Source organism: Mangifera indica, chromosome 10 (assembly GCF_011075055.1).
Source record: "Mangifera indica cultivar Alphonso chromosome 10, CATAS_Mindica_2.1, whole genome shotgun sequence".
Taxonomy (NCBI): Eukaryota; Viridiplantae; Streptophyta; class Magnoliopsida; order Sapindales; family Anacardiaceae; genus Mangifera; species Mangifera indica.
Genome location: NC_058146.1, coordinates 16,673,261 through 16,695,624, shown reverse-complemented (window position 1 = coordinate 16,695,624; position 22,364 = coordinate 16,673,261). Strand labels below are relative to the sequence as shown.

At 31.1% G+C, this 22,364-nt stretch overlaps 1 protein-coding gene, 1 long non-coding RNA gene and 1 pseudogene across 2 annotated transcripts; 2 read left to right on the top strand and 1 right to left on the bottom strand.

Annotated features, from left to right (window-relative positions):
• The first annotated feature begins 1,402 nt into the window (after nt 1-1,402).
• Nucleotides 1,403-3,864, top strand: LOC123227979 (annotated as a pseudogene).
• LOC123226812 (pentatricopeptide repeat-containing protein At3g51320-like) lies at nt 3,390-4,240 on the bottom strand. The gene is made up of 2 exons (XM_044651327.1): nt 4,077-4,240; nt 3,390-3,957 (listed from the first exon to the last, which is right to left on the bottom strand). The coding sequence occupies exons 1-2, from the start codon at nt 4,238-4,240 to the stop codon at nt 3,390-3,392; spliced, it is 732 nt and encodes a 243-aa protein (XP_044507262.1).
• An 8,871-nt stretch (nt 4,241-13,111) lies between these two features.
• LOC123227980 lies at nt 13,112-15,605 on the top strand. Its single transcript, XR_006504580.1, has 2 exons — nt 13,112-14,057; nt 15,139-15,605. It is a non-coding gene; the product is annotated as an uncharacterized LOC123227980 (long non-coding RNA).
• Nucleotides 15,606-22,364: the final 6,759 nt, after the last annotated feature.

Here is a 22,364-nt window from a genome sequence, read left to right as displayed (position 1 = left end):
TAATAATTATTTTAATTAATTACCTCAATTTAAACCATCTTAATTTAAATTTTATCTATGAATATTGTACTTTTATTTTGGTCCTAAAAAGAAGGCCAAAAGACTTATTTTTACCCAAGGTTTGATAAAATCTTAAACACTTATTCGTTAATTTTTAAAAAATCTAATATCTACTATTCTGTTAAAATTTATTGCTAAATTTAAGGATAAAATTATTATTTAACTAAAAATATTTAAAAAAATTAAAAATTTATCATATTTCTCTCTTTTGTTTAAAAATCTAATAATTTTTCCTACTTAAAGTTTAAAAAATGACAATTTCTCTCATAAGGTTTAGAAACTGTCATTGGAGACAACGAACTTCGTCATCTCTAGTTACGTTCTTTCTCTCTCAACTTCTCTCTTCCTTTCAATCTCTCTCTGACAAAGACGACTAGGGATGGGAGGGAGAGAGTAGTGGTTTCAAAACCTTAAGGGGGCATTTGGTTTGAGTTTTTTAAGATTATCTTGGTAATTTATCTTTTATTCCTTTATTTGGTTTGTCATTAATAAAATATTACAGTAACCTTCTATTACCAATGTTGACGTGACAAGTAATATAAGTGGTAATCTGATTACCACATTCACCTTAGGTATTTAAAGATTAGCGAGGTAATCTTGATTTTATTATAATTATATTATTATTTATTAATTTTTTGAAACAAAAATAAATTTATTTTTAATTAATATGAAAAATAATATAAAAATATTTAAAAATAATTATATTCAAATACATTTAAGTAAAATAATTTACTGATAATCTTTTATTACCTTTAACCAAACACAATAATTATTTATACCTACCAAATTTTATCAAATATAGTAATCATTTATACTCAGTAATCTTCTAAATAATCTATCTTTAAAGTAATATTTATATTTTGGAAATAAAACATTACCCAAACCAAACGTCCCTTAAGAAAGAAATGATTACTTTTCAAATTTTGGGTGAAAGAAATTATTAGATTTTTAAATTAATAAGAAAAAAATATAATAAATTTTTAGTTTTTAAAATTATTTTTAGCTAAATGATATTTTTACCATTACCTTCAAAAACAAATTTTAATATAAAAATTAATTGATAGAAATTTGAGATTTCACCAAATATTGAGTGAAAATAAATTTTTGACCTAAAAAGAATTATGTTCAGGGACTTCTGATAACTTGTAAAAACATGTCCATTTAATGATAATTATAATCTTAAGGATTTGGAAGGGAATTGACATTAAATCATTTTCATATAACCAAGAATGTTTTGGAATGGAAAGAAAAGGCAGGAGAGTTTGTACGTAATTATTTTTACTAAAAATTCAAAATATATTAACCAACAAATGAATCGGGACAAAAAAATTTATTTAAATTTATGAATAAATTTTCTTGAAACACTCAACCAATCATGTATCGACAGCAATAATCCATTTCCGCAAAGTAAGAGAGCTTTAGGCCTAGTCCAAGTCCCTTTTTTCCTGCCCCTTCGCTTCTCTTTTGAAACGCCAAAAATGTTCAGAAAGCCTCTTAACTTTGAAACCATACACCATGTCGTCACCAAGGAAAATCATCCTCCGGAGCTCTGACGGCGAGCCGTTTCAGGTCGACGAGGCCGTGGCTCTCGAGTCTCAGACGATCAAACATATGATTGAAGATGACTGTGCTGATAACGGCATCCGTTACCTAATGTCACCAGCAGGATCCTCGCTAAGGTTATCGAGTACAGCAAGAAGCACGTGGAGTCCAGGCTCACCGAAGCTGCCAACAATATGATTAACCATCAACTCAACAGTATCGCCGCTGCTGAGGAAGACCTCAAGAACTGGGACGCTCAGTTCGTGAAGGTCGACCAGGCCACTCTCTTTGACCTCATTCTGGTCAGTACCCCTTTATTCCCGCGATCTGTTTATCTTTTTTGAAATTAGGGTTCATCTTCCAAGTTAGGGTTTCTTGATTTTTGTTCCCTGACTTAATGGAGTAATTTTTGTGTTCTGTATTGCCGTTTATGGAAAAATTTTCTTGATTTAGATATATGTTTTAAATTACTCTTCTGGTGTGTTGTATCTTTTTGTTGTTATGGGGGCTTTTAGTGAGTTTTATTCAATAGTTTGATTAAACTTTTGAAAGCTGAAATATATCCTTTGGACAATTTGTTGTTGTTCGCGGGAGTTGCAGTTACACTGTTTTACGTGTGTGATTCTCTGGTGTTTATGAAGAGAAGTAGTGGTTGGTCTTTTGTTTCTTTAGCTGCTTGAGCCTGAAATTTTGATTTGATGCTGAAAAGACATTTGGGGCCTGGGAGTTTAGTGGGGAGAGAACCTGCATTGCCGTTCAATCAGGTTGGAGAAATTATTTTGCAGATGGTATTGCATTGTAAATGTAGTTGCGTTGTGCCAGACTTGATTACTCTACCTTCTTGTATAACATTGTGTCTACAATTTTCTTGGTGTTTTTAGGGTGTGTTTGAGGTCACTTATGGGTATTGGCACAGCTATGTTCTGCTTCAGTTTTGTTTGATTTAATGCTTTGAGGTTTTGTGACAATTCCTATATGTTTGATTTGTTTTGTTCTGCAGGCTGGGTTCTTATGAATATGTTTTAGTAATATGTCACTGGATGCTTTTCTGTTTTATTAGCTAGTAGTTCAAATGCTTTCTCTGTGCCATAGACGTATATAACAAACTTACAAACTTCTTAAGTTGTAAATAATAGTTCAATCCAATCTGGTCTAGCAGTGTTTGGACTTAATGCCTTTCTGCTAATCTGACCTAGGGATTGTGTTGTTTGATGATTTCCTCTAGGAAAAATGTTAAATATACTCTTTCTGAAATGTTTGTTGCTTTAATAACCCCTTCTATAGTTGAAGTTGGTTTGAGGTTATTAATCATATCTGACGGTGCAGGGGTGATGAGAAGTAGTAACTTATTGAAAGTGTCATTTTTAACTTGGTTGAGAAATAGTAGAATTATATGAGCTAATTTATTATTAAATTAAGAATAAATTTAATCAACAAGAAGATGAAATTACTGAACAAAAATTGACTTAGCATTAGCCACCATCTTGTCAAAAAATTGGACTGACTTCAACTTGTTGAAACATGTGAATGATGATTACTGAACTCTTCAAATTTTGTTGAGGACACTCATCTGGGGAAGGACTGCACCCATTAGCCCCACCAAAATTGTAATTCTTATTCGGAACTTCTACATGACACTGCATCCTTCAATCAATCACTCTGTAATGAAATGTGTAGATACATAAATAATGCTGTTTAGTGATGTATCCTATATCCTTACTTGAATTGGTTTTGATGCTAACTTCCCATCTCTTTCTCACGCAGTTGTGGCTGCTCTGAGACAACAGTCACCAAGTTTGATTTCTGCATGATGACCTCCCCTTCGTTTCCCTGTCACTCGCAAAAGAGCATTCCAGTTTCAACTTGTGAACAATTTCTTTCAAGTCTACAAGACTACATCCGGGTATTCTTCCCATCCTTCTTTCTTTCATTTGCTCTTTCACCATAGCAACATCCTCCTTTCGACCTGCTACATCATAGACATTCAGTAGCAACTGATAGTAAGAGAAATCATGAGGATCCATGTCTATCAAAGTTTTTGCTATTCTTTCCCCTAAAGCCACATCTCCTTGGAAACGACATGAGCTGAGTACATTGACCCACACCAATGATTCTGATGGCAATTCCTTGTCTTCAAGCATCTTCCTTGAGATTTCCTCAACCCTTTCTGTAAGCCCTGAACCAGAGTAAAGGTTTGCCAGACACCAATAATGTGCAAAATTTGGTTTTATCTTATACAAATCAATCATCTGATTGAAATAACTTCTTCCTTCTGTCAATAGTTCTGCTTGTGCACAAGCACAAAGAACACCAATGAAAGTGATTTCATCTGGAGAAATGCTCTTTCCTTCTGCTCTGGTTTAAGCTACCAATGCTGTAAATAATTTAAGCCCAGCCTCTAGTTTTTTATGAATACAATGCCCAAAAATCATTGCATTCTAGCAAACTAAATTCTTAATTTCGTCCTATCAAACACTCTTTGTGCTGCGTCTACCTTATGGCATTTACTATACATATCAATCAGTGATGTATCAAGAATCCGATTAGATTTTTCTGAAGTCCTTATGATAAAGCCGTGCACTGCACCTTCTTCCTTCAATCGTGCTAACTTACCACAGGCAGTGAGCACACTAACCATTGTAGTATCACTTTCTCGAAACCCCTACTCTTAAACATTTCCCTAAACAACTTCAACGGGCCGCCAGGGTTTCCACTCTTTGAATAAACATTGTTCAAGATATTCTAAAAAGTCACATTTCACTTAGTCATCGCATCAAACGGTTGATGTGCAACTTACAAATTTCCCACTCTTACAAACCCATCAACCATTGAATTCCACAACTCAAGTCCTTCTAGGATATTTCAGCAAAAACCTTTGCAGCACAATCTATAAGTCCAAAACAACCATACATATGAATCAAATAGTTCCGCACTGGCCAAACAAAATCAGTCCCATTCTTCATGGCCAAACCATGACACATTTTCCCTCTTCCAATACATTCCACCTTCGAGCAGGAGCTCAAGAGAGGAACAAAGCTATAACTATTTGGCACAAACCCATTTTTAATGATATTAAAATAAAAAAACCATAGCTTGTCCGGCATATTACTATTGGAGTATGCTTTAATAACAACATTAACACAAAAAGTAGCAGGGTTGACAATGCATTAAAAAAGCAAAATAGTGTAATCTCTATTTCCAAAATCTAAAGAATATTTTAGAACTCTGATTGGCCAAAATGGGTTGCTGGAAAAAAGACCAGAAATAATCAAGGGAAATTAAAATTTTTATCACCATTTTATTTCGTGTATACAAAAATGTCACATTTTAAAACTTTAACAAATATATCACAACAGTAATCATCTTCTTCAAAATACCATTTTTTAATCTTTCATGCACAAATTCTTACTCTTCTTCTCTGTAACTTTTTTTTCTCTTCTTCCTTTTTTTCAAAGTGATAAAGAAATAAATCATGCAGAGAGATCCTTACTCTCTTCATCCTCATCATCAAAAATAAAAAGAGGAAGAAAAAAATTGAATTCTTCGGATTAAGAGTTCTTCTAAGTGAGGATATAAAAAAAAAAAGAGCAACCTACAAAAAAACTCAATCACATCCATTTTATACCCTGGAAGAAATGACCATCGAAGAAGATCACATTTAGTAGGATTTAACTGAAAAAAAATTAGCATTTAAGGATTAAAACTGAAAAAAAAATTTGCGTTTAATCAAAAAAAAAGGGAAATTGAAATTTTTACTACTATTTTATTCTGTGTATACAAAAGTGCCACCTATTCTAAAACGTTAACAAATATACCATAACAGTAATCACCTTCCCTAAAATACCCCTCTTTAATCTTTTATGCACAAATTCTCTCTCTTTTTCTCTGCAACTTTTTTCTCTCTTCTTTCAAAGTGATAAAGGAATCACTTTCTCTTCTTTCTCATCTTTAAAATCAAAAGTAGGAAGGAAAATATTGAATTCTTTAGATTAAGAATTCTTTAAAGTAAGGATTTAAAAAAAAAAAGAGCAACCTACAAAAAAACTCAACCACATCCACTTTATACCCTGGAAGAAATGACCATCGAAGAAGATCACATTTAGTAAGATTTAACTAGAAAAAAAAAAAAGCATTTAAGGATTAAAACTGAAAAAAAAATTTACGTTTAATCGAAAAAAAAAAAAATGTTGGCGTGAAATTCTGGGAATTAACGGTCGGCGTTAACGCTAACCCTGACGTGTACATATAAGGGCGCCAACATTTATATGTATATAATATATTTATATTAATATATATTATTATATTAATATATTAATTTTATATATTATTATATTATTATATTATATATATAATATATAATATTATAATAATATATATAATATATAATATTATAATAATATATATAATATATTATATTATTATAATATTATATAATATAATATATGTATATATTATGTTGCCGCCAACCCTGGCATTATATATTATATATTAAAATATATAATATATATATATATATATATATATATATATATATATATATATATATATATATATATTATAATATCAACTTTTACCCTTTATATGTATATATTATTATAATATTAATATTAATATTATAATATATAATATTAAATAATATTATTATTTAATTTTATATATAATATAATATATATATAATATGTTATTATATATTATATATAATTTGAAGAATTCTTAATATTATAAAATTATATAATAATATATTATTATATTTATATTATATTTTTAATTAGAATATTATAATTATATTATAGTATAATTAAATGATTGACGCTCCTGAAGTGACATATGCAGAGAATCTCTGTAATTTTATCTTCTTCATCTGAGGAAGAAATCTCAATAGCATGAAAATAAAATATTAGTATTAATGGAAGGAATAAGATATGTGATTGAACAATAAAACCTGTGAGAATCCATTATAAAAGATTCAAATTGCACATAAGGGAAGAAGAGACCAAAATTGTTAAATTTATTAAGAGAATTAACATCTGCTGTAAAAAATTCATAGCAAAATCATCCACGTCCAGGGTAGTGTTGACTTAACCCCGTATGTTATTTGTTTTCTTTATAAATAACTGAAAATTAAATAAGTATGATATTTTCATGTTCATGTAAAATTTAACTTTATTATGATTTTATGTTGTTAGATTGTTTAATGCTATTATTTCATGTTTCTATTGTTTAAAGTTGTTATTATTGTTTAATGTTGTTGTGATGGCTATAAAAAACCAAAATACAGCTGAAAAAATTCCAGATTAATGATGAACAACGCCAACCCTTGGCGTTGTTGGCGTTTAACGCCAACCAGATGTGCCCCACTGAATTTATTTAATTTTTCTCTGTTTTCTTCTATTGCACACAATTTCTTTACTTTTTATGCTTGTTTTTTCATGTTTTCTTTTATTGCATGATGTGTTGTTTTCCTTGTATTGACAGAGAGTTAGATAATATATTATGAAATTGCCACTGTTATTTTTTTCATGTGTTGCCTTGATACATTTTTGTACATCAGTTGATGATATGATAGTTAAATACGTATATATGAAGTTTGATTTCATTGGTATTGTATTTGAGGCTTAATTTGAAAAAATGGTAGCATAGTGTAATTTGAAGTTTATGTTTTTTAGGTTTATTTTTAGTTAGGATGAAAAAAGCTACATTTAAGATTCGATATGGACGTCGATGGGTTGAAGGTGATGATAATGTCACAAGATATGTTGGTGCGAATGAGAAAGGGATTTGTATTGACACAAATGTTGATTTTGATGGATTCATTGCAAGAATCAACTCGTCTAAGATTTGATCAAAGACAGTCAACTGTGCGTGTATTTATAGTAGGTGATATGGGTTCAATAGAGATTGTAGACGATGATGATGTGGAGTTTTTGATGGTTGTAGCAAGAAATTCACAAAGTTACACAAAACTTTTTGTTACCGAGAGTCAAAATGATGGAAAGGCCAATCAACAAAGCGAAGATGTTCATGATGAAGAAACGGCAAATCATTCGACAGATGAGTGGGCACATCCACAAAGTTTTCAAAAGTTTGGAGGGAATTATAGTGTTGATTTTGTAATGATGAGAACATGGATGAGGATTATGATGTAGAAGGTAATGAGGAGGAGGATGATGATGATGAAGACAGAATTCTCGGAGTTTGATGACGACATATAGGTGTTTCGAGCCAAGACGCTGGCAGAAGTCAAAGTCATGCTTGCTATAATGAAGCTGAATGTAGCATAAGACGTCATAACTTTATGAATATTAGAGCATATCCAAGTCACATCCATACGCCACACACCCAATGTTGGTTGTCAAAGTTGATCGGAATAAATATCTGTAGACCAATGAAGAGAAATAAATACTAATAATTAATTTATCGTAAACAACTTACAGTTGTACACTATTTTGTTAACACTATTTTATGGTCGAAAGAATTCTTTTGTCTGAAGGTGCGAGATGCCATTGATTTGATTTAGAAAAAACGTAGGGCACTCTATATTTGCACCCAATTGTTTAAACTAACTATAACACTGTGGGAGAACAACAAATTGGGTGGAAACAGTTGTCCAGTTATCATCTGGATAAGATTTACAGAGTATACCTATAAAAGTTTCAATATGTTGTGTTCACAGATTAATTACATCATAAGTTGAACGTGATAACTAATAGAAACAAATACAAAGGAAGGGTACATATCGTGTTTTCCAACCATTACCCTAGTGTTACAATTTGGGTCCACCATAGTTTGGGCATATAGGAGGTCGTTTCGATTGGCCCCCCGAGGAAGACGCGTTGACTGTCATTATCAAACGTTTGATTGTACCATAATGTAAATTCTGAATAACACCCAGCCAACTTCAGGTCTAAATCACAACTCGAAGTTACTGGTTGTTTGTTTTTTTTTCTTTTTCTGGATTTGTGAATAGACTGACCAACTGTTTCCCTTTTTGCAGTACACGTTCGAAAGTTGACACTTTTTTAGTTGTTGGCAGCTTCTGAGTAGTTGTTGGTTGGTTTTGCACTTGTTGTCGGACTTTCTCGTCTGATGATTCATTTAACTAGAAAAAAGTTAAAAAATTTATGTTTATCATAATTTTATAATTAAGCAATTGAAAATAGAAATTAAATAATACAACTAATTAAAAATAAAAATTAAGTATGGGGGATAATGACATGTACTGATTCGGATGTCTGAATATAAGAACCCTCAAGTCTTGTAATTTGATTATTTAATTGTATTTTTTCCTGCATCTCCCCTTGAAGCATCGATGTTTGTTGTCATTGGTCGTGCATCTCCCCCGAAACATCAATGCTTGTTGCCATTGGTCTTGTAGCGCCCTTCGAAATATCGATGTTTGTTGTTACTATTGCTCTTGTAACTCCCCCTAAAACATTGATGCTTATTGTTGTCATAGGTCCTGCAACTCCCCTCGAAACATCGATTGTTGTTGTTGTCATTGGTCTTGCATCTCCCTTCGAAACATCGATGCTTGTTGTTGCCAATAGGACTGCATATCCTCATGAAACGCTGACAACTGTCGCTCCCACTCCGCGCGCATCATTACACCGTATTGGTCCAATTGTTGTTGTATCTGAGAGCTGATGTCTCTTTCATGTTCTATTAATATTTGTTGAAGACGGTCGTATGAAACACTATTGTATGATGTCCCATGGACCGAGTGTCTTGCAGACTTGTTTACAGGATGCTCATGAGAATGGGGGGCGCGAAAAGTAGACCCTCATGGTGGGGAAGCAGGTACATAATTCTATTCTACAATACCTACAGAATTATGTATAAATTATACTCATAAAACAAATCATGTATAGCTTTACAGGGAAATATTGTCCGATTTACTTGGGTCTTTCTATTAATATAACTTGATGAGAAATCACTAACAAATTTTGAATATTTATCTCTTATAATTTTTAATCTCTTTGTTTTACATTTTAAATTAAATGTAAATTATGCTAGATTACATAAACTAACCCACCAAAAATTGTTAAATGTTTTATACATAAAAAAAGATAAAAATTGTTAAATTATGCTAAACTACATAATACAACCCTAATGACGAGAAAAAAAAATCTTTGATCATATTATTAATTTAACCCAAAAATAAAAAATTTGAAAAGATATATTATTAAATTTGATAAAACAAAATCTAATCTGTCTTCCTATTATTACGTTGTAATTATCGCTATTAGATGAAACTATATATTAGATTTTCTTCTGAACGAGAAAATCATTGACAAAGTCAACATCTCTCTCTGTTTTTCCAAATCAACGAAGTGCGAGGCATGCAGGCTATTACAAACATTATAATAACTTTATCTTAGATAAAGTTACTTCTAACATTGTTAGAGATACAGAAAATGTCTTTTCTCAATTTGATTGGTGGAGATCGAATCCATATAAATATAGAGAGCGTTTGGTTATAAAGATGTCCTATTTTAAATCGTACAAATCTCAACCTTGTGAACTTCTTGCTACAACCATAAAAAACTCTACATCATCATCATCTACAATCTTCATTGGACCCATATCACCTACTGTAAATACACACACAGTTGACTGTCTTTGATCAAGTCTTAGACGAGAGCTGATTCTTGCAATGAATCCATCAAAATCAACATTTGTGTCAATACAAATCCCTCTCTCATTCCTACCAACATATCTTGTGACATTATCATCACCTTCAACCCATTGGCCTCCATATCGAATCTTAAATACAGTTTTTTTCATCCTAATTAAAAATAAACCTAAAAAACATAAAAACTCTAAATTACACTATGTTCCATTTTTTCAAATTAAGCCCCAAATGCAATACCAATAGAATCAAACTTCATATATGCGTATTTAACTATCATATCATCAACTGATGTATAAAAATATATCAAGGTAAAACATGAAAAAAATGACAGTGGCAATTTCGTAATATATTATCTAACTCTCTGTCAATACAAGGAAGACAACACATCATGCAATAGAAGAAAACAGGAAAAAACAAGCATAAAAAGTAAAGAAATTGCATGCAATAAAAGAAAACAGGGAAAAATTAAATAAATTCAGTGGGGCACATCTGGTTGGCGTTAACGCCAAGGCTTGACGGAAACGCCAGGGGTTGGCGTTAACGCCAACTTGTTCATCATTAATCTGAAATTTTTTTTCAGCTGTATTTTGGTTTTTTATAGCCATCACAACAACATTAAATAATAATAACAACTTTAAACAATAGAAACAATATGAAATAATAGCATTAAACAATCTAATAACATGAAATCATAATAAAATTAAATTTTACATGAACATAAAAATACCATACTTATTTAATTTTCAATTATTTATAAAGAAAACAAATAACATACAGGGTTAAGTCAACACTAACCTAGACGTGGATGATTTTACTATGAATTTTTTGCAGCAGATGTTAATTCTCGTAATAAATTTAGCAATTTTTGTCTTTCCTTCCCTTATGTCCAATTTGAATATTTTATAATGGATTCTCATGGGTTTTATTGTTTAATCACATGTTTTTTCCCTTCCATTAATACTAATATTTTATTTTCATGCTATTGAGATTTCTTCCTCAGATGAGAAAGAAGATAGAATTACAGAGATTCTCTGTATGGATCACTTCAGGAGCGTCAATCATTTAATTGTACTATAATATAATTATAATATTCTAATTAAAAATATAATATAAATATAATAATATATTATTATATAATATTATAATATTAAGAATTCTTCATATTATATATAATATATAATAACATATTATATATATTATATTATATATAAAATTAAATAATAATATTATTTATTATTATATATTATAATTATAATATTAATATTATAATAATATATACATATAAGGGTTGGCGTTGGCAAGGCTAACCCTTATACATATATTAAATAAAATATAATATATAATATTATAATATATATATATATATTATATATTTTAATATATAATATATAATGTCAGGGTTGGCGTTGCCGCCAACCCTGGCTAATAATATATGTGGCTAATAATATATATATATATATATATATTATATTATATAATATTATAATAATATAATATATATTATTATAATAATATATTAATATTATTATATATTATATTATAATATTATAATAATATATAATGATATAATATATTATATATATTATTATAATATTTTATAATATAATATAATTATAATATATAAAATTAATATATTAATATAATAATATATATTAATATAAATATATTATATACATATAAGGGTTGGCGTTGCTAACGCTAAGGGTTGGCGTTAACGTTAACTGTTAATTCCCAGAATTTCACGCCAGCGTTTTTTTTTTTCGTTTAAATGTAATTTTTTTTTTTAGTTTTAATCTTTAAATGCTAATTTTTTTTCTAGTTAAATCCTACTAAATGCGATCTTCTTTGATGGTCATTTCTTCCAGGGTATAAAGTGGATGTGGTTGAGTTTTTTTATGAATTGTTCTTTTTTTTTTTTAAATCCTTACTTTGAAGAATTCTTAATCTGAAAAATTCAATATTTTCCTTCCTGTTTTTTATTTTGAAGATGAGAAAGAAGAGAGAGTGATTCCTTTATCACTTTGGAAGAAGAGAGAAAAAAGTTGCAGAGAAGAAGAGAGAGAATTTGTGCATGAAAGATTAAAGAGGGGTATTTTAGGAAAAGTGATTACTGTTGTGGTATATTTGTTAAAGCTTTAGGATAAATGACGCTTTTGTATACACGGAATAAAATAGTGGTAAAAATTTCAATTTCCCAATAATCAAATGGGCTTGGATCTGAAATAGTTGTTTTATGTTTTGGCACGCTTTGAAGAGAGAAATCGTTCTATCTCCAGCATAAACAAAAGAAGAAGAAGACAATGAAGAGAAATTGTAAGGGTTGCTGGAGGGTAGTAGAGATCTAAGTCTAAAGAGTTGTGTTAAAATTCTTGTCATTCATTTGCAATTTCGTTACTAGAACTGACACTTGGTAATCGCCAGTAACACATTCCACTATTTCTCGTTAGCTTAGATTTGATATTGATTCAGTTCAACTTCAGCAAATTAGAAAACAAAAAAATAGATGTAAAAATTACATTGAAGGTTAGTTTTATAAATTTTCTAACTACTTCAGTCCATGAATGCCATCAACTGATCAACATATATTATTAAGGCCAAATAACTCTTAATTTTTTTAAATGACCATATAAATGGCTAGCCAAAGGACTTATTCCCACCTAAAATTCATTGCATTCTGAAATTAATATCTGTTAAATATTAAAAACTTAAACACCCATCTATTATGGGTTAAAATTAACAGAATTAGTTTAGTTTTATAAGTAAAATTATCATTTAACCAACAATATATTAAAAATAATAAAACATTATATATTTCTCTTTAGGTTTAGAAAACTAATAATTTCTTCAAAATTAAACTTTAAAATGTTATATTTTCGCCTTACGGTTTTCTTTTTTTTTTCTCCCTCATATTTTCAACATTGTCAACGACTAACTTCTCTCTCCCTCATTTTTTTCGGTGTTGGTAATTGGATGAAGAACGTCCTCGTCACTATACAAAGATGAATCGTTGTCATCCATAATTGAAGACGATTGTCTACGTCTTTGGAGGTCCAATGACGAAGACACTCTTCATCTGGTTATTGGCATTGGAAAAAGGGTGGGAAAGAGAAGCTGCCTAGTGACGACGGTAGAGAAGGAAGGAACAAAAAGAAAGAAACCATAAGAGGGAAAATATAATATTTCAAAATTTAACTCTAGGAGAAAATTATTAGTTTTTTAAATCTTGGAGAGAAATAGATATGTTAACTAGTTTTGTGTATTTTAACAATCTACGAATGAATATTTGAGTTTTCAATAATTAACCAGACACTAATTTAGGAATGTAATGAACTTTGCGTGGGAAGAAGTCCTTTGGCCTAAACGGCTTGACAGAGACTTATTTCAGTGTAATTTATTACACACTACTCTAATTCAGTTTTCTATATTGCAACAAAAAGAAAAACCCTCTAGATAAATTTGCAGACGGTGTGTTTTATACAACATCGAAACGACTATATTTTAGATAAACAATTGGTTGAGTCAGACTCTATTTTTAATTGTTAGTTTTGACGCTACAATCGAATCGATTGAGTAAAAAATGAAATGGTGAGGGTAGGCAAAACCCTTTTGAAAGATACAGGGAGTGGACTCAGGAAAACACTCTCAGAAATTCTAGTTTGCCCACTTTCCAAACAACCCCTTAGGTGATTTATCTTTTCTCTTTTTATTCATTGTCAAAACTACTTGTTATGTTGAAACCTTTATTTATTTGTTTATTTATCTTTGGTAGGGTATGTGAACAAATTGGTTCAATCATCAGTGATTCCATTGGTGTTTTTTTCCTGTGAGTTTTAATACTGTTGTTTTTTATATCAAGTTGATTATACTTGTTTATGATGTAAGTCTAGTTTTGAGATAGTTTTGTGAAATTAGACATGACTTTGGGTTTTCTAGGATTAGGTTAGCTAATTGTTTTTTAATTTTTGTAAACTCTAAATTAAAAACTTCCCATCTAGGCAAACACTCATTTTTGTTAAAAAATATTGAGTGTGGTAATAGTTAAGTTTATTAAATTTTAATCTGTTAGTATTAAATATAGCATATGAAGTTCTTAGGGAATGCCATTTGATTTCGTGAAAGATGTTAAAGAACTGAGTTTTAAGCTAGTTGATATGATGCGACGGTTGAGACTAAATGCTGATCTATATTCCCTGCCTGTCACTACTTTATTATTGTTGCTGCCCAATCCTTCACACTCTTCACACACTTGACTCTCTTTCTTCTGTTGTCTTCTTCCTCTCTTTTGTAGATTCTCTAAGTTTGATCACCTGGTAATTTCCAAATGTAGCAAAAACAATATTTCACATTTCACAGGTGCCACATCCCTCATAGTAGCTCTACCCGTCATTCGACCCACCCAATTGCACAGCCTAGGTGATTTGTCTAATTTTGGTTTGATAAATATAAGAAATCTGTGTTAATTTTTGTTTGCTTGTTACAAGAGATCTGGATTTGTGTTTCATTGTTGCTACTATAGATGTGTGCGTTTAGTGGTGGTGGTGGCTTTGTGTGATTTTAGAACTGCTTTTTTAATCTAATTTTTTAGTTTACTGATCTAGTTTTCTTCTAGAAAACTTGAATGTTGATTGACTAGAAATTTGGGTGTTATATCTTGGGAACTTTATATAGGTTTTTGTGTTTGGTTGCTAAAGAAAATCTAGAAGCAGTTGAAAGAACCAAAACCCATTTGGTTGCTAAGAAACTCTACAAAAGTATTTGAGAATGTTGAAAGAAAAAGAGAGACGAAGTGATGAAAGAGTACAATGACAGTGTCTGTACATTTTTAAACTATACACTATATTTTTCTAAGCATTTATGTCATTTACTGTAAACATTGGATTTGCACTAATCTTTGTTATTTCCAGGGTGCAATTTCCTAAAATTCGAAACTGCAGGACCTATACTCTAGTGGACTAAAAGCCAAAGGGTTGATAAAAGTATTTCTTTCTTTATGCTTGATGTTTATTGCGGTCATGTATTTGATAGATAAAGGATGAAATTCCCTGCTTGGTGCCAAGGGATGGAAAAATATACTTGATTCTGACGATGACATGCTAAAAGATAATGCTGGTGCTTCAGATGCTACAACAAACAAGGAATGAGATATCATGTAGCACAAAGGTTACTAGTTTTTGATGAAATTTAATGTCTTATTAAGGGTCATAAGATGTTGAAACTTTCTTGTTTCCGCTATAACTATCGTTGAAACTTCCATATATACATCAATTTCAACTACTCAACCGTTTCCACGACATGTTATTCTTATGGTTATTGAAAAAACTTGTGAAAGAGCTCGCGAGATCAATGAAATATGACCCTTATTTATGGCAAATACTTGGATGTTCAACATCAATTGAAGCTTGTGTATGTATTGAATTCCTGTCGGATAGACTCACTATGTAATTGTTAGTAGAAACAACACATGATAAACCAGTCTTAATATATTATGCTACACGCTTTAAGTAAAATATCTAACCTACATATTAATCTGTCATTGAGTAAGCTTCTCTCTGCCTTGGTCGAAATGAGTCAAACCAATGGTAGAAAATTTCATTGAATAGATGTTTAATCTATTAAGTGCTTTGTCGAGGTAGCTAGGATAATGTTTAACTAAATTTTTATAAAGAAAGGAGATTCAGATGATAATGTATAAATCTAGGCTGTAATGCAGAGATAATAGAAAATAATGAAATTTGTGATGAGACAATAAGTACTGAACCTCTATTTATATGATAAATAGTTTTGAAAGGTCAAGAGTAATTCTCTTATTTAGGTGCAACTGCTTTGTGTTAAAATCTCCCATTCAGCTACTTTTCCAAAACCATTCAATATAACTGAGCAACAAAAGACTTTGGCCCTTTGACATTCTAACTTCAACTACAAATCTGCTTATTAACTATCTACTACAAATGTTATGTCTTCCTCTAAACCAAATGGTTCTCAATAAGTTAATCTCCTTTATCTACAATTTGGTCATTCCTGGAAGGCAGCCAAGAAGCAAAGCTGCATCATCATATCAAGTGATTGCATTTGAATATTTGATGCTCAAGAGAAGGCCAAGGATGCTACTTCAACCCCTCTGGCCACTGCAAGCTTAGCTGTGAAGATAATGAATGTGAGTTGTGGTGTTAATCTTTGTTAGGATTGAAGGAAGGAGAGGACTATAATGTTCTCCCTTGCTTGCATAAGTTTCACAAGGCATGCATGAATAGGTGGTTCAGAGCATACTAAAAGACTAATCCCATATGGCGGTTTTCTATGAATGAAGATGAGAAGTTACACTTGAGGGAGGAGCTGAGCTTACTGAGGAGATGGTGATATGATTTCTTCCTTCCATGTTGCTGATTTTTAAGTTATGAAACTTCATTCATTTTCAATGAATTTAGAGCGCAGATATTATGGCACAACCTCATTGATTTTCAATGAATTCACAACATTTGGAAGATAAATGTAAATATACACATTTTCCCACAATTTTGCTTTCATTGAGGATAAACTAACACATATCAAAATGAAAAATCTTGTGCGGTAAAGTTTTGTTGTCAGGAATTTCGATGAATCGAACTCAGATATCCTGAGCGAAAGCCAAACACCTTAACCGCTGTAAGACAGTAGAACTCAGAGCGATTGCACATCAAATTTTATATATAATGTTCTAAGAAGCAAGTGATTTCTACTTGGGCTAACTAGAATAAGAGGCCCATATAGTTACTCAAAAGTCCAGAAAACAGAATCATATAGAACACGGATGAGGCCCACTACTCATCTGTATTGCTAAAGTGAATATGGTCAGGGCCACATGAACTGTTTGTGGTCAGTATTTATTTTCAAAGAAAGAGTGACACTTATAGTCCCATGCTTTTACCTCGTCAAGCTCATTTCTTAACTTTTTTATGCCAAAACAAGCCTCATCCATGTTCAAAGAATATTTAAAATTCATTTTTCTCTTAAATTGAAAATCAATTTAAGAGACCGCTATGTATATTGTAGGTAAAAATTAGGATAAAAAATATTTAAAGTAGCAAAGAAATAGCTCAGCACTGGCTGAATTACAAGACAATGCACATCTTTTTTTAAAAAAAAAGCAATAATGAATGAGCAATTCATGTGAACACATAAAAGCCCACCTGGTTTTAGTGTCTGTATGCAAAAACTGTCATTTAAAGTTTCAACATTGCATTTGGAAGGTTAGACATGACTTCTATGTTTACTACAACAAAAAACTCAAGAGACAAGTTCAATTCACAATGTTGGAAGTGGAATTGCTTCAAGGTAAAAGAAGATCACAAAGAACAATCAAAAGGCTGGAGTCCATTTGATCTTAGTGTATGAAACAAAAGGCTGGAATCCATGAAGTTTCCCAATCAAAATCAAACAAATGATGTTAAGTGTCCAACAAGTACTTTTATGAAAGATAATTGTATGCTCACATGTTATTTTGCTGATAAGAATTTGAGCTTTCTTAGCATGTTTCAGATTCTTGTGTGCTCTTCTACCATACAATATTGACTTTCATCCTATGGATACAAGAAAGGAGAAAAAAAAAAGAACGAAATGAATAGAGTAGCAATTTACTACCTTCAAATACATAAGTACTTCAACAAATATTTCTACAACACGAGTTCAAATGCTGTTAAAAAGAGAAAAAGGAGTACAAATGGTTCAACTCTATGTGAAGATTAATTTATTAAGTTCACTCTCTAAAATTTTACTAATTCTAGAATAATACTACATGTTCCAATTTGATGCATCGCCAAATATCATTTAACTTATATTCAATTTTCTGAGATACTAAAACATTCAAATGATCCTTCATGTCAATATAAATTCGCCATTAGTAGTCTATAAACTAATAGACCAACCATATTGCACTAACACATAATATAAATAGTTTATTAATGCTAATACTGAATTTGATCCACCCATAATGGGTTGATCCGATCCATTCGGATTGAAATGTCTAATTAACCCTAACAGAGAAAATTGTCTTTCTGCTATAGGAGTTAATAACAGTTGAGATTTCAAAGTTTGAATTATTAACTACTGCTTAATATTAAAAACAGAAGTTACGTAACTTTTGGAGAAATGAACTCTAGAACGCTCTCTACTTTTTCTTCTCCCTTGAAAATAACCAAAAAACTAAGATCAAAGAATACAGAAAGAACAAGGGCAAATTGTGTTGTGGATTAATAATCCCAATGGGTGGATCATCAAACATTATCAAAGAACATACATATTGAATCCGGGTATGAATTTTCTTGAATCCAGGAACTATTTATTTCCGCTTTCAGCTAATTACCTTTTTATATTCATCAAGCCACTTTCTGCATCACTATCTACATCCATATGAACCCCTCTGTAGATTTCTTCAAGCTCATGTTGCCTCTTGAATACCAACTCTTTCATCTTGCTGGCTTTCAGATTATTTAATCGTTCTACCTCAACCTCCGCCTAGCAACAATATAGAACACAGTGGCATAAAATACTACAATGGAACAAATAAAAAACATTACCTACATTCTACAGCTTCCAAACACAAATTAAAGACAATAATAATCACTTGCTCAATAACATCTAGAGCAAGACATCCTTGTCTCACAACTTCATCTTCATCAACTGAGGAAGAAACTAAACTAGTAACATGGTCAAATTTTCATTGCTCAATGACAGGTGTCTCCAAGAGGTTTCGCAGCTTTATGAATGCACTAGCTAGACTTTGAGGCTATCCCAAACAAAAATATCCAAAACAGGGGAAAGACTTATAGTGTTATCTGATAATTTGTAATTACAAAAGCAGAAATACACTATCTGAATAGAAAAGACGGTGAAAAAGCAAAGGAAACAAATAAATAAGCAAAATAAGCAAAGGAAACATGAGCAGGGAAGAGTCAGAAATTGAAGGGAAAACAACAGCAAAATAATGCTCAATATAAGAAGTTGCAAGACAATAAAGCTATAACTCAAGACACAGAAATTATCACTTCAGAACCCAAAATATTAATCAAAAAGCCCAAAAATTTCACACAGTTCATGCTGTGAAACACAACAAATATATTATCTTTTCTTCTTTGGAAATTAATGTTGAAGTATTTATCAAGTGAATGAACTGCCACAAATCTCCTATCAACTAATCCAATCAGAATGCCAAGCAAATAACTCATAGAATGTAAGAGAGACTTTTAGGAATACGGAAATGGGAATATTAAAAAGTACCATTTCATCAGTACCACTTGAATCACCATCAAGTGGTACTGTGAAAAGCGCCTGCCTGAAATGCAAGTAGTTCAAAAAGCTATAACTCAGATGTAGCAGGCAACATCTAAGTGTTGTTATCTGAATTTGTGAAAAATGTTTATGATGTCAGCTAATAATATTAAACAGATGTGGGCATATGTGCACCTGCCTGGAATGCGCCCATGAGTTGCGGTGGAGCATTGGAAAGTGTCCCATATGTCGCGTTCCAATAGAAGATGTTGTGCGTGCATATATGGATTCATAGACGACCCCATGAACGGCCGTCATTCCAAAAACTTGATACAAAAAGCAGGAAATTTCAGGTGGATTTTCATTTTGCCCACAGTTCCAATCAATATGTCACATCCCAATTCTTTTCAACACACGAAGGGGGTCATCATACTTCTAATTGGACATTATATATATCGAAGTTCTTCTTCTTTGTTTTGTACATATAAATAACAACAAAACCTTAACTTTATACATAGATATAAATAACAACAGTCACTTCCATACAAGCAAGTGCCAAAAACATTTTCCTTCTGGAAGTATCCTCTGCTTGATATAGTACATAAATTTTAGGCTATCCCTTAGGATATATAATTTTGTATAAGGATAACAACATTTGTAGTTATCGAATAATTACCTTTTCTATATGAAACATTTTTTTTTTAAAGGATTGAACTTTTACAATTTTCTATTGAGTGAATTAAATTTTTATTTTTTTTCTATTGAAGGAACTCAATTTTCATAATTCTTATTAAAGATATCAAAGTAATCATCTTACTTCCAAAACAAAATAAAACAAATGCTCATAATTGTGTTTATTAGTACTTTCAATAGAAAATATTGCAAATTTGATCCCCTCTATAAGAAAATTCAAAAATTTGGTCCCTTTAATAGAAAAAATGTGATAATTTGATATATTCAAGTATTGTTATGTTTTCTTTAGATATGTTGTTTGAATAATTTGAGGTGTGTAACATTGAGTGAGGTGCCTCTGTAATATTGTTCCATTATTTAAATTTTTTTTTTTTTTAATACATGGCCAAAGGTGAGGAAAACAAGTAATGAATTGTGTCAATAATTTATGAAATTAAATTAATTAAATGTTTATCAAAGTTCATTTTGCAATTCAGAGAATTATGTATGGGTATATTTGTCATTTTGTAATGTAAATTAGCTTTACAAATAATCCCAATTTCAAAAGCTAATCCTACCAGTCTTTAAAACTATTTTTCAAAAGCTCTTTACCAAAAACTTTTATTGCTTGAACTGACAACTACTTCGTCAATAAAGCGCATGAACACATCTCATGTTGTATGGTTAGTGAACGGGGCCCTACTCGCTGATGAGAATTGTGGAAAGGATCAGGAGGCTAGTTAGAGATAGAGGGGCTGACCTCTCAAACTTCCCACCTCCAATTGCCAATAAAGCCATCGCTTGAAATTGGGGCCTGCTGAACTGCAACTTCAAGTGTTGAGGCTTCGGCTCTTTGGAGGTGGCATGTAATACCCTCAGGTATATTCCAGGGGTAATTATGTCTTTTGACCCTGTTTTGAAATTTTTCTCATTTTAAATATATATATATATATATATATATATATATATATATATATATATATATATATATATATATATATATATATATATATATATATATATATATATATATAAATGCAAAAAAGGGCAAAAAGGGAAAAGAAAAAAAAAAAAAAGAAAGACAAGGTTTATATATAAAGGGAGAGTAAAGTCAACAAAGGCATATCATCTCATTTTTTTTTCTATCATCTTCTTCTCCCGTAAGAAGCTCCAGCAGCCAGCCTCCTTTCATGTTCCTTTCTTTGCTTTCTTGAAGCCAAAGGAAGAAGTTGAAGGAATATTAGAAGATAAAATAAGAAGAAAAGAAAAGGAAGCACTTGGAAGCTTTGGTAACCAAAGATCTCCTTCCTTCTTCTTTCATCTATGTTTATATGCATGTTATGTGAATATGTTAGAGTGTTTTGGTATTGATTTAAAGTGATCTTGGTGATAAAGGAAGCAAAACAAAGAGGAGGAAGCTAACTTTCAAAGATTTGGCTTAAATCAAGGTAAGGGGTTTCCTCCTTGTTATGTGATATGTTTTAGGGTTTTGGTTCCTTAGATCTATATTATATATGTTGATTTTGATGTTGAGGAATGTTGTTTTGCCATTTGGGATGCCTATGTATGTGATTTTGTTCATGGCAGAAAGTTACAGAATATTTACAGTTTTTGCCACTGAGTTCGTCCCATGTTTTGGCTGCCTTATTGAATGAATTATGAGTGCTATTATATCTTGTTGGAAAGCTCTTTGAATCCTCTTTCCAATGATATATAGATTGTATGAATTAGAGATCATTTGGACTGTTAAAGATTGTATAAACCGAAAGGACTGTTTTACTAAAGAAAAACAGGGGAGGCAGTTTTTGCCACTGACTTTATCTGCTGTTTTGACTGCCTGATTGAATGAATTATGAGTGCTATTATAGCTTGTTGGAAAGATCTTGGAATCCTCTTTTCAACGATATATAGTTTGTATGAATTAGAAACCATTTGGGCTGTTAAATTGTATAAAAAGTATGCTGCCCTGCTAAATGTCTGTTCTGTGAACAGTATTTCGTAATTTTATCACTGAGTTTAGCTCACGTTTTGACTGCCTTATCTATTGAATTATGAGTGCTATTATAGGTCGTTGGAAAGCTCTTTGAATCCTCTTTCCAATGATATATAGCTTGTATGAATTAGAAACCGTTTGGGATGTTAAATTGTATGAAAAAGAAGGTTGCTCTGTTAAATGACTGTTCTGTGAACAGTGTTTTGCAATTTTGGGCAGGAA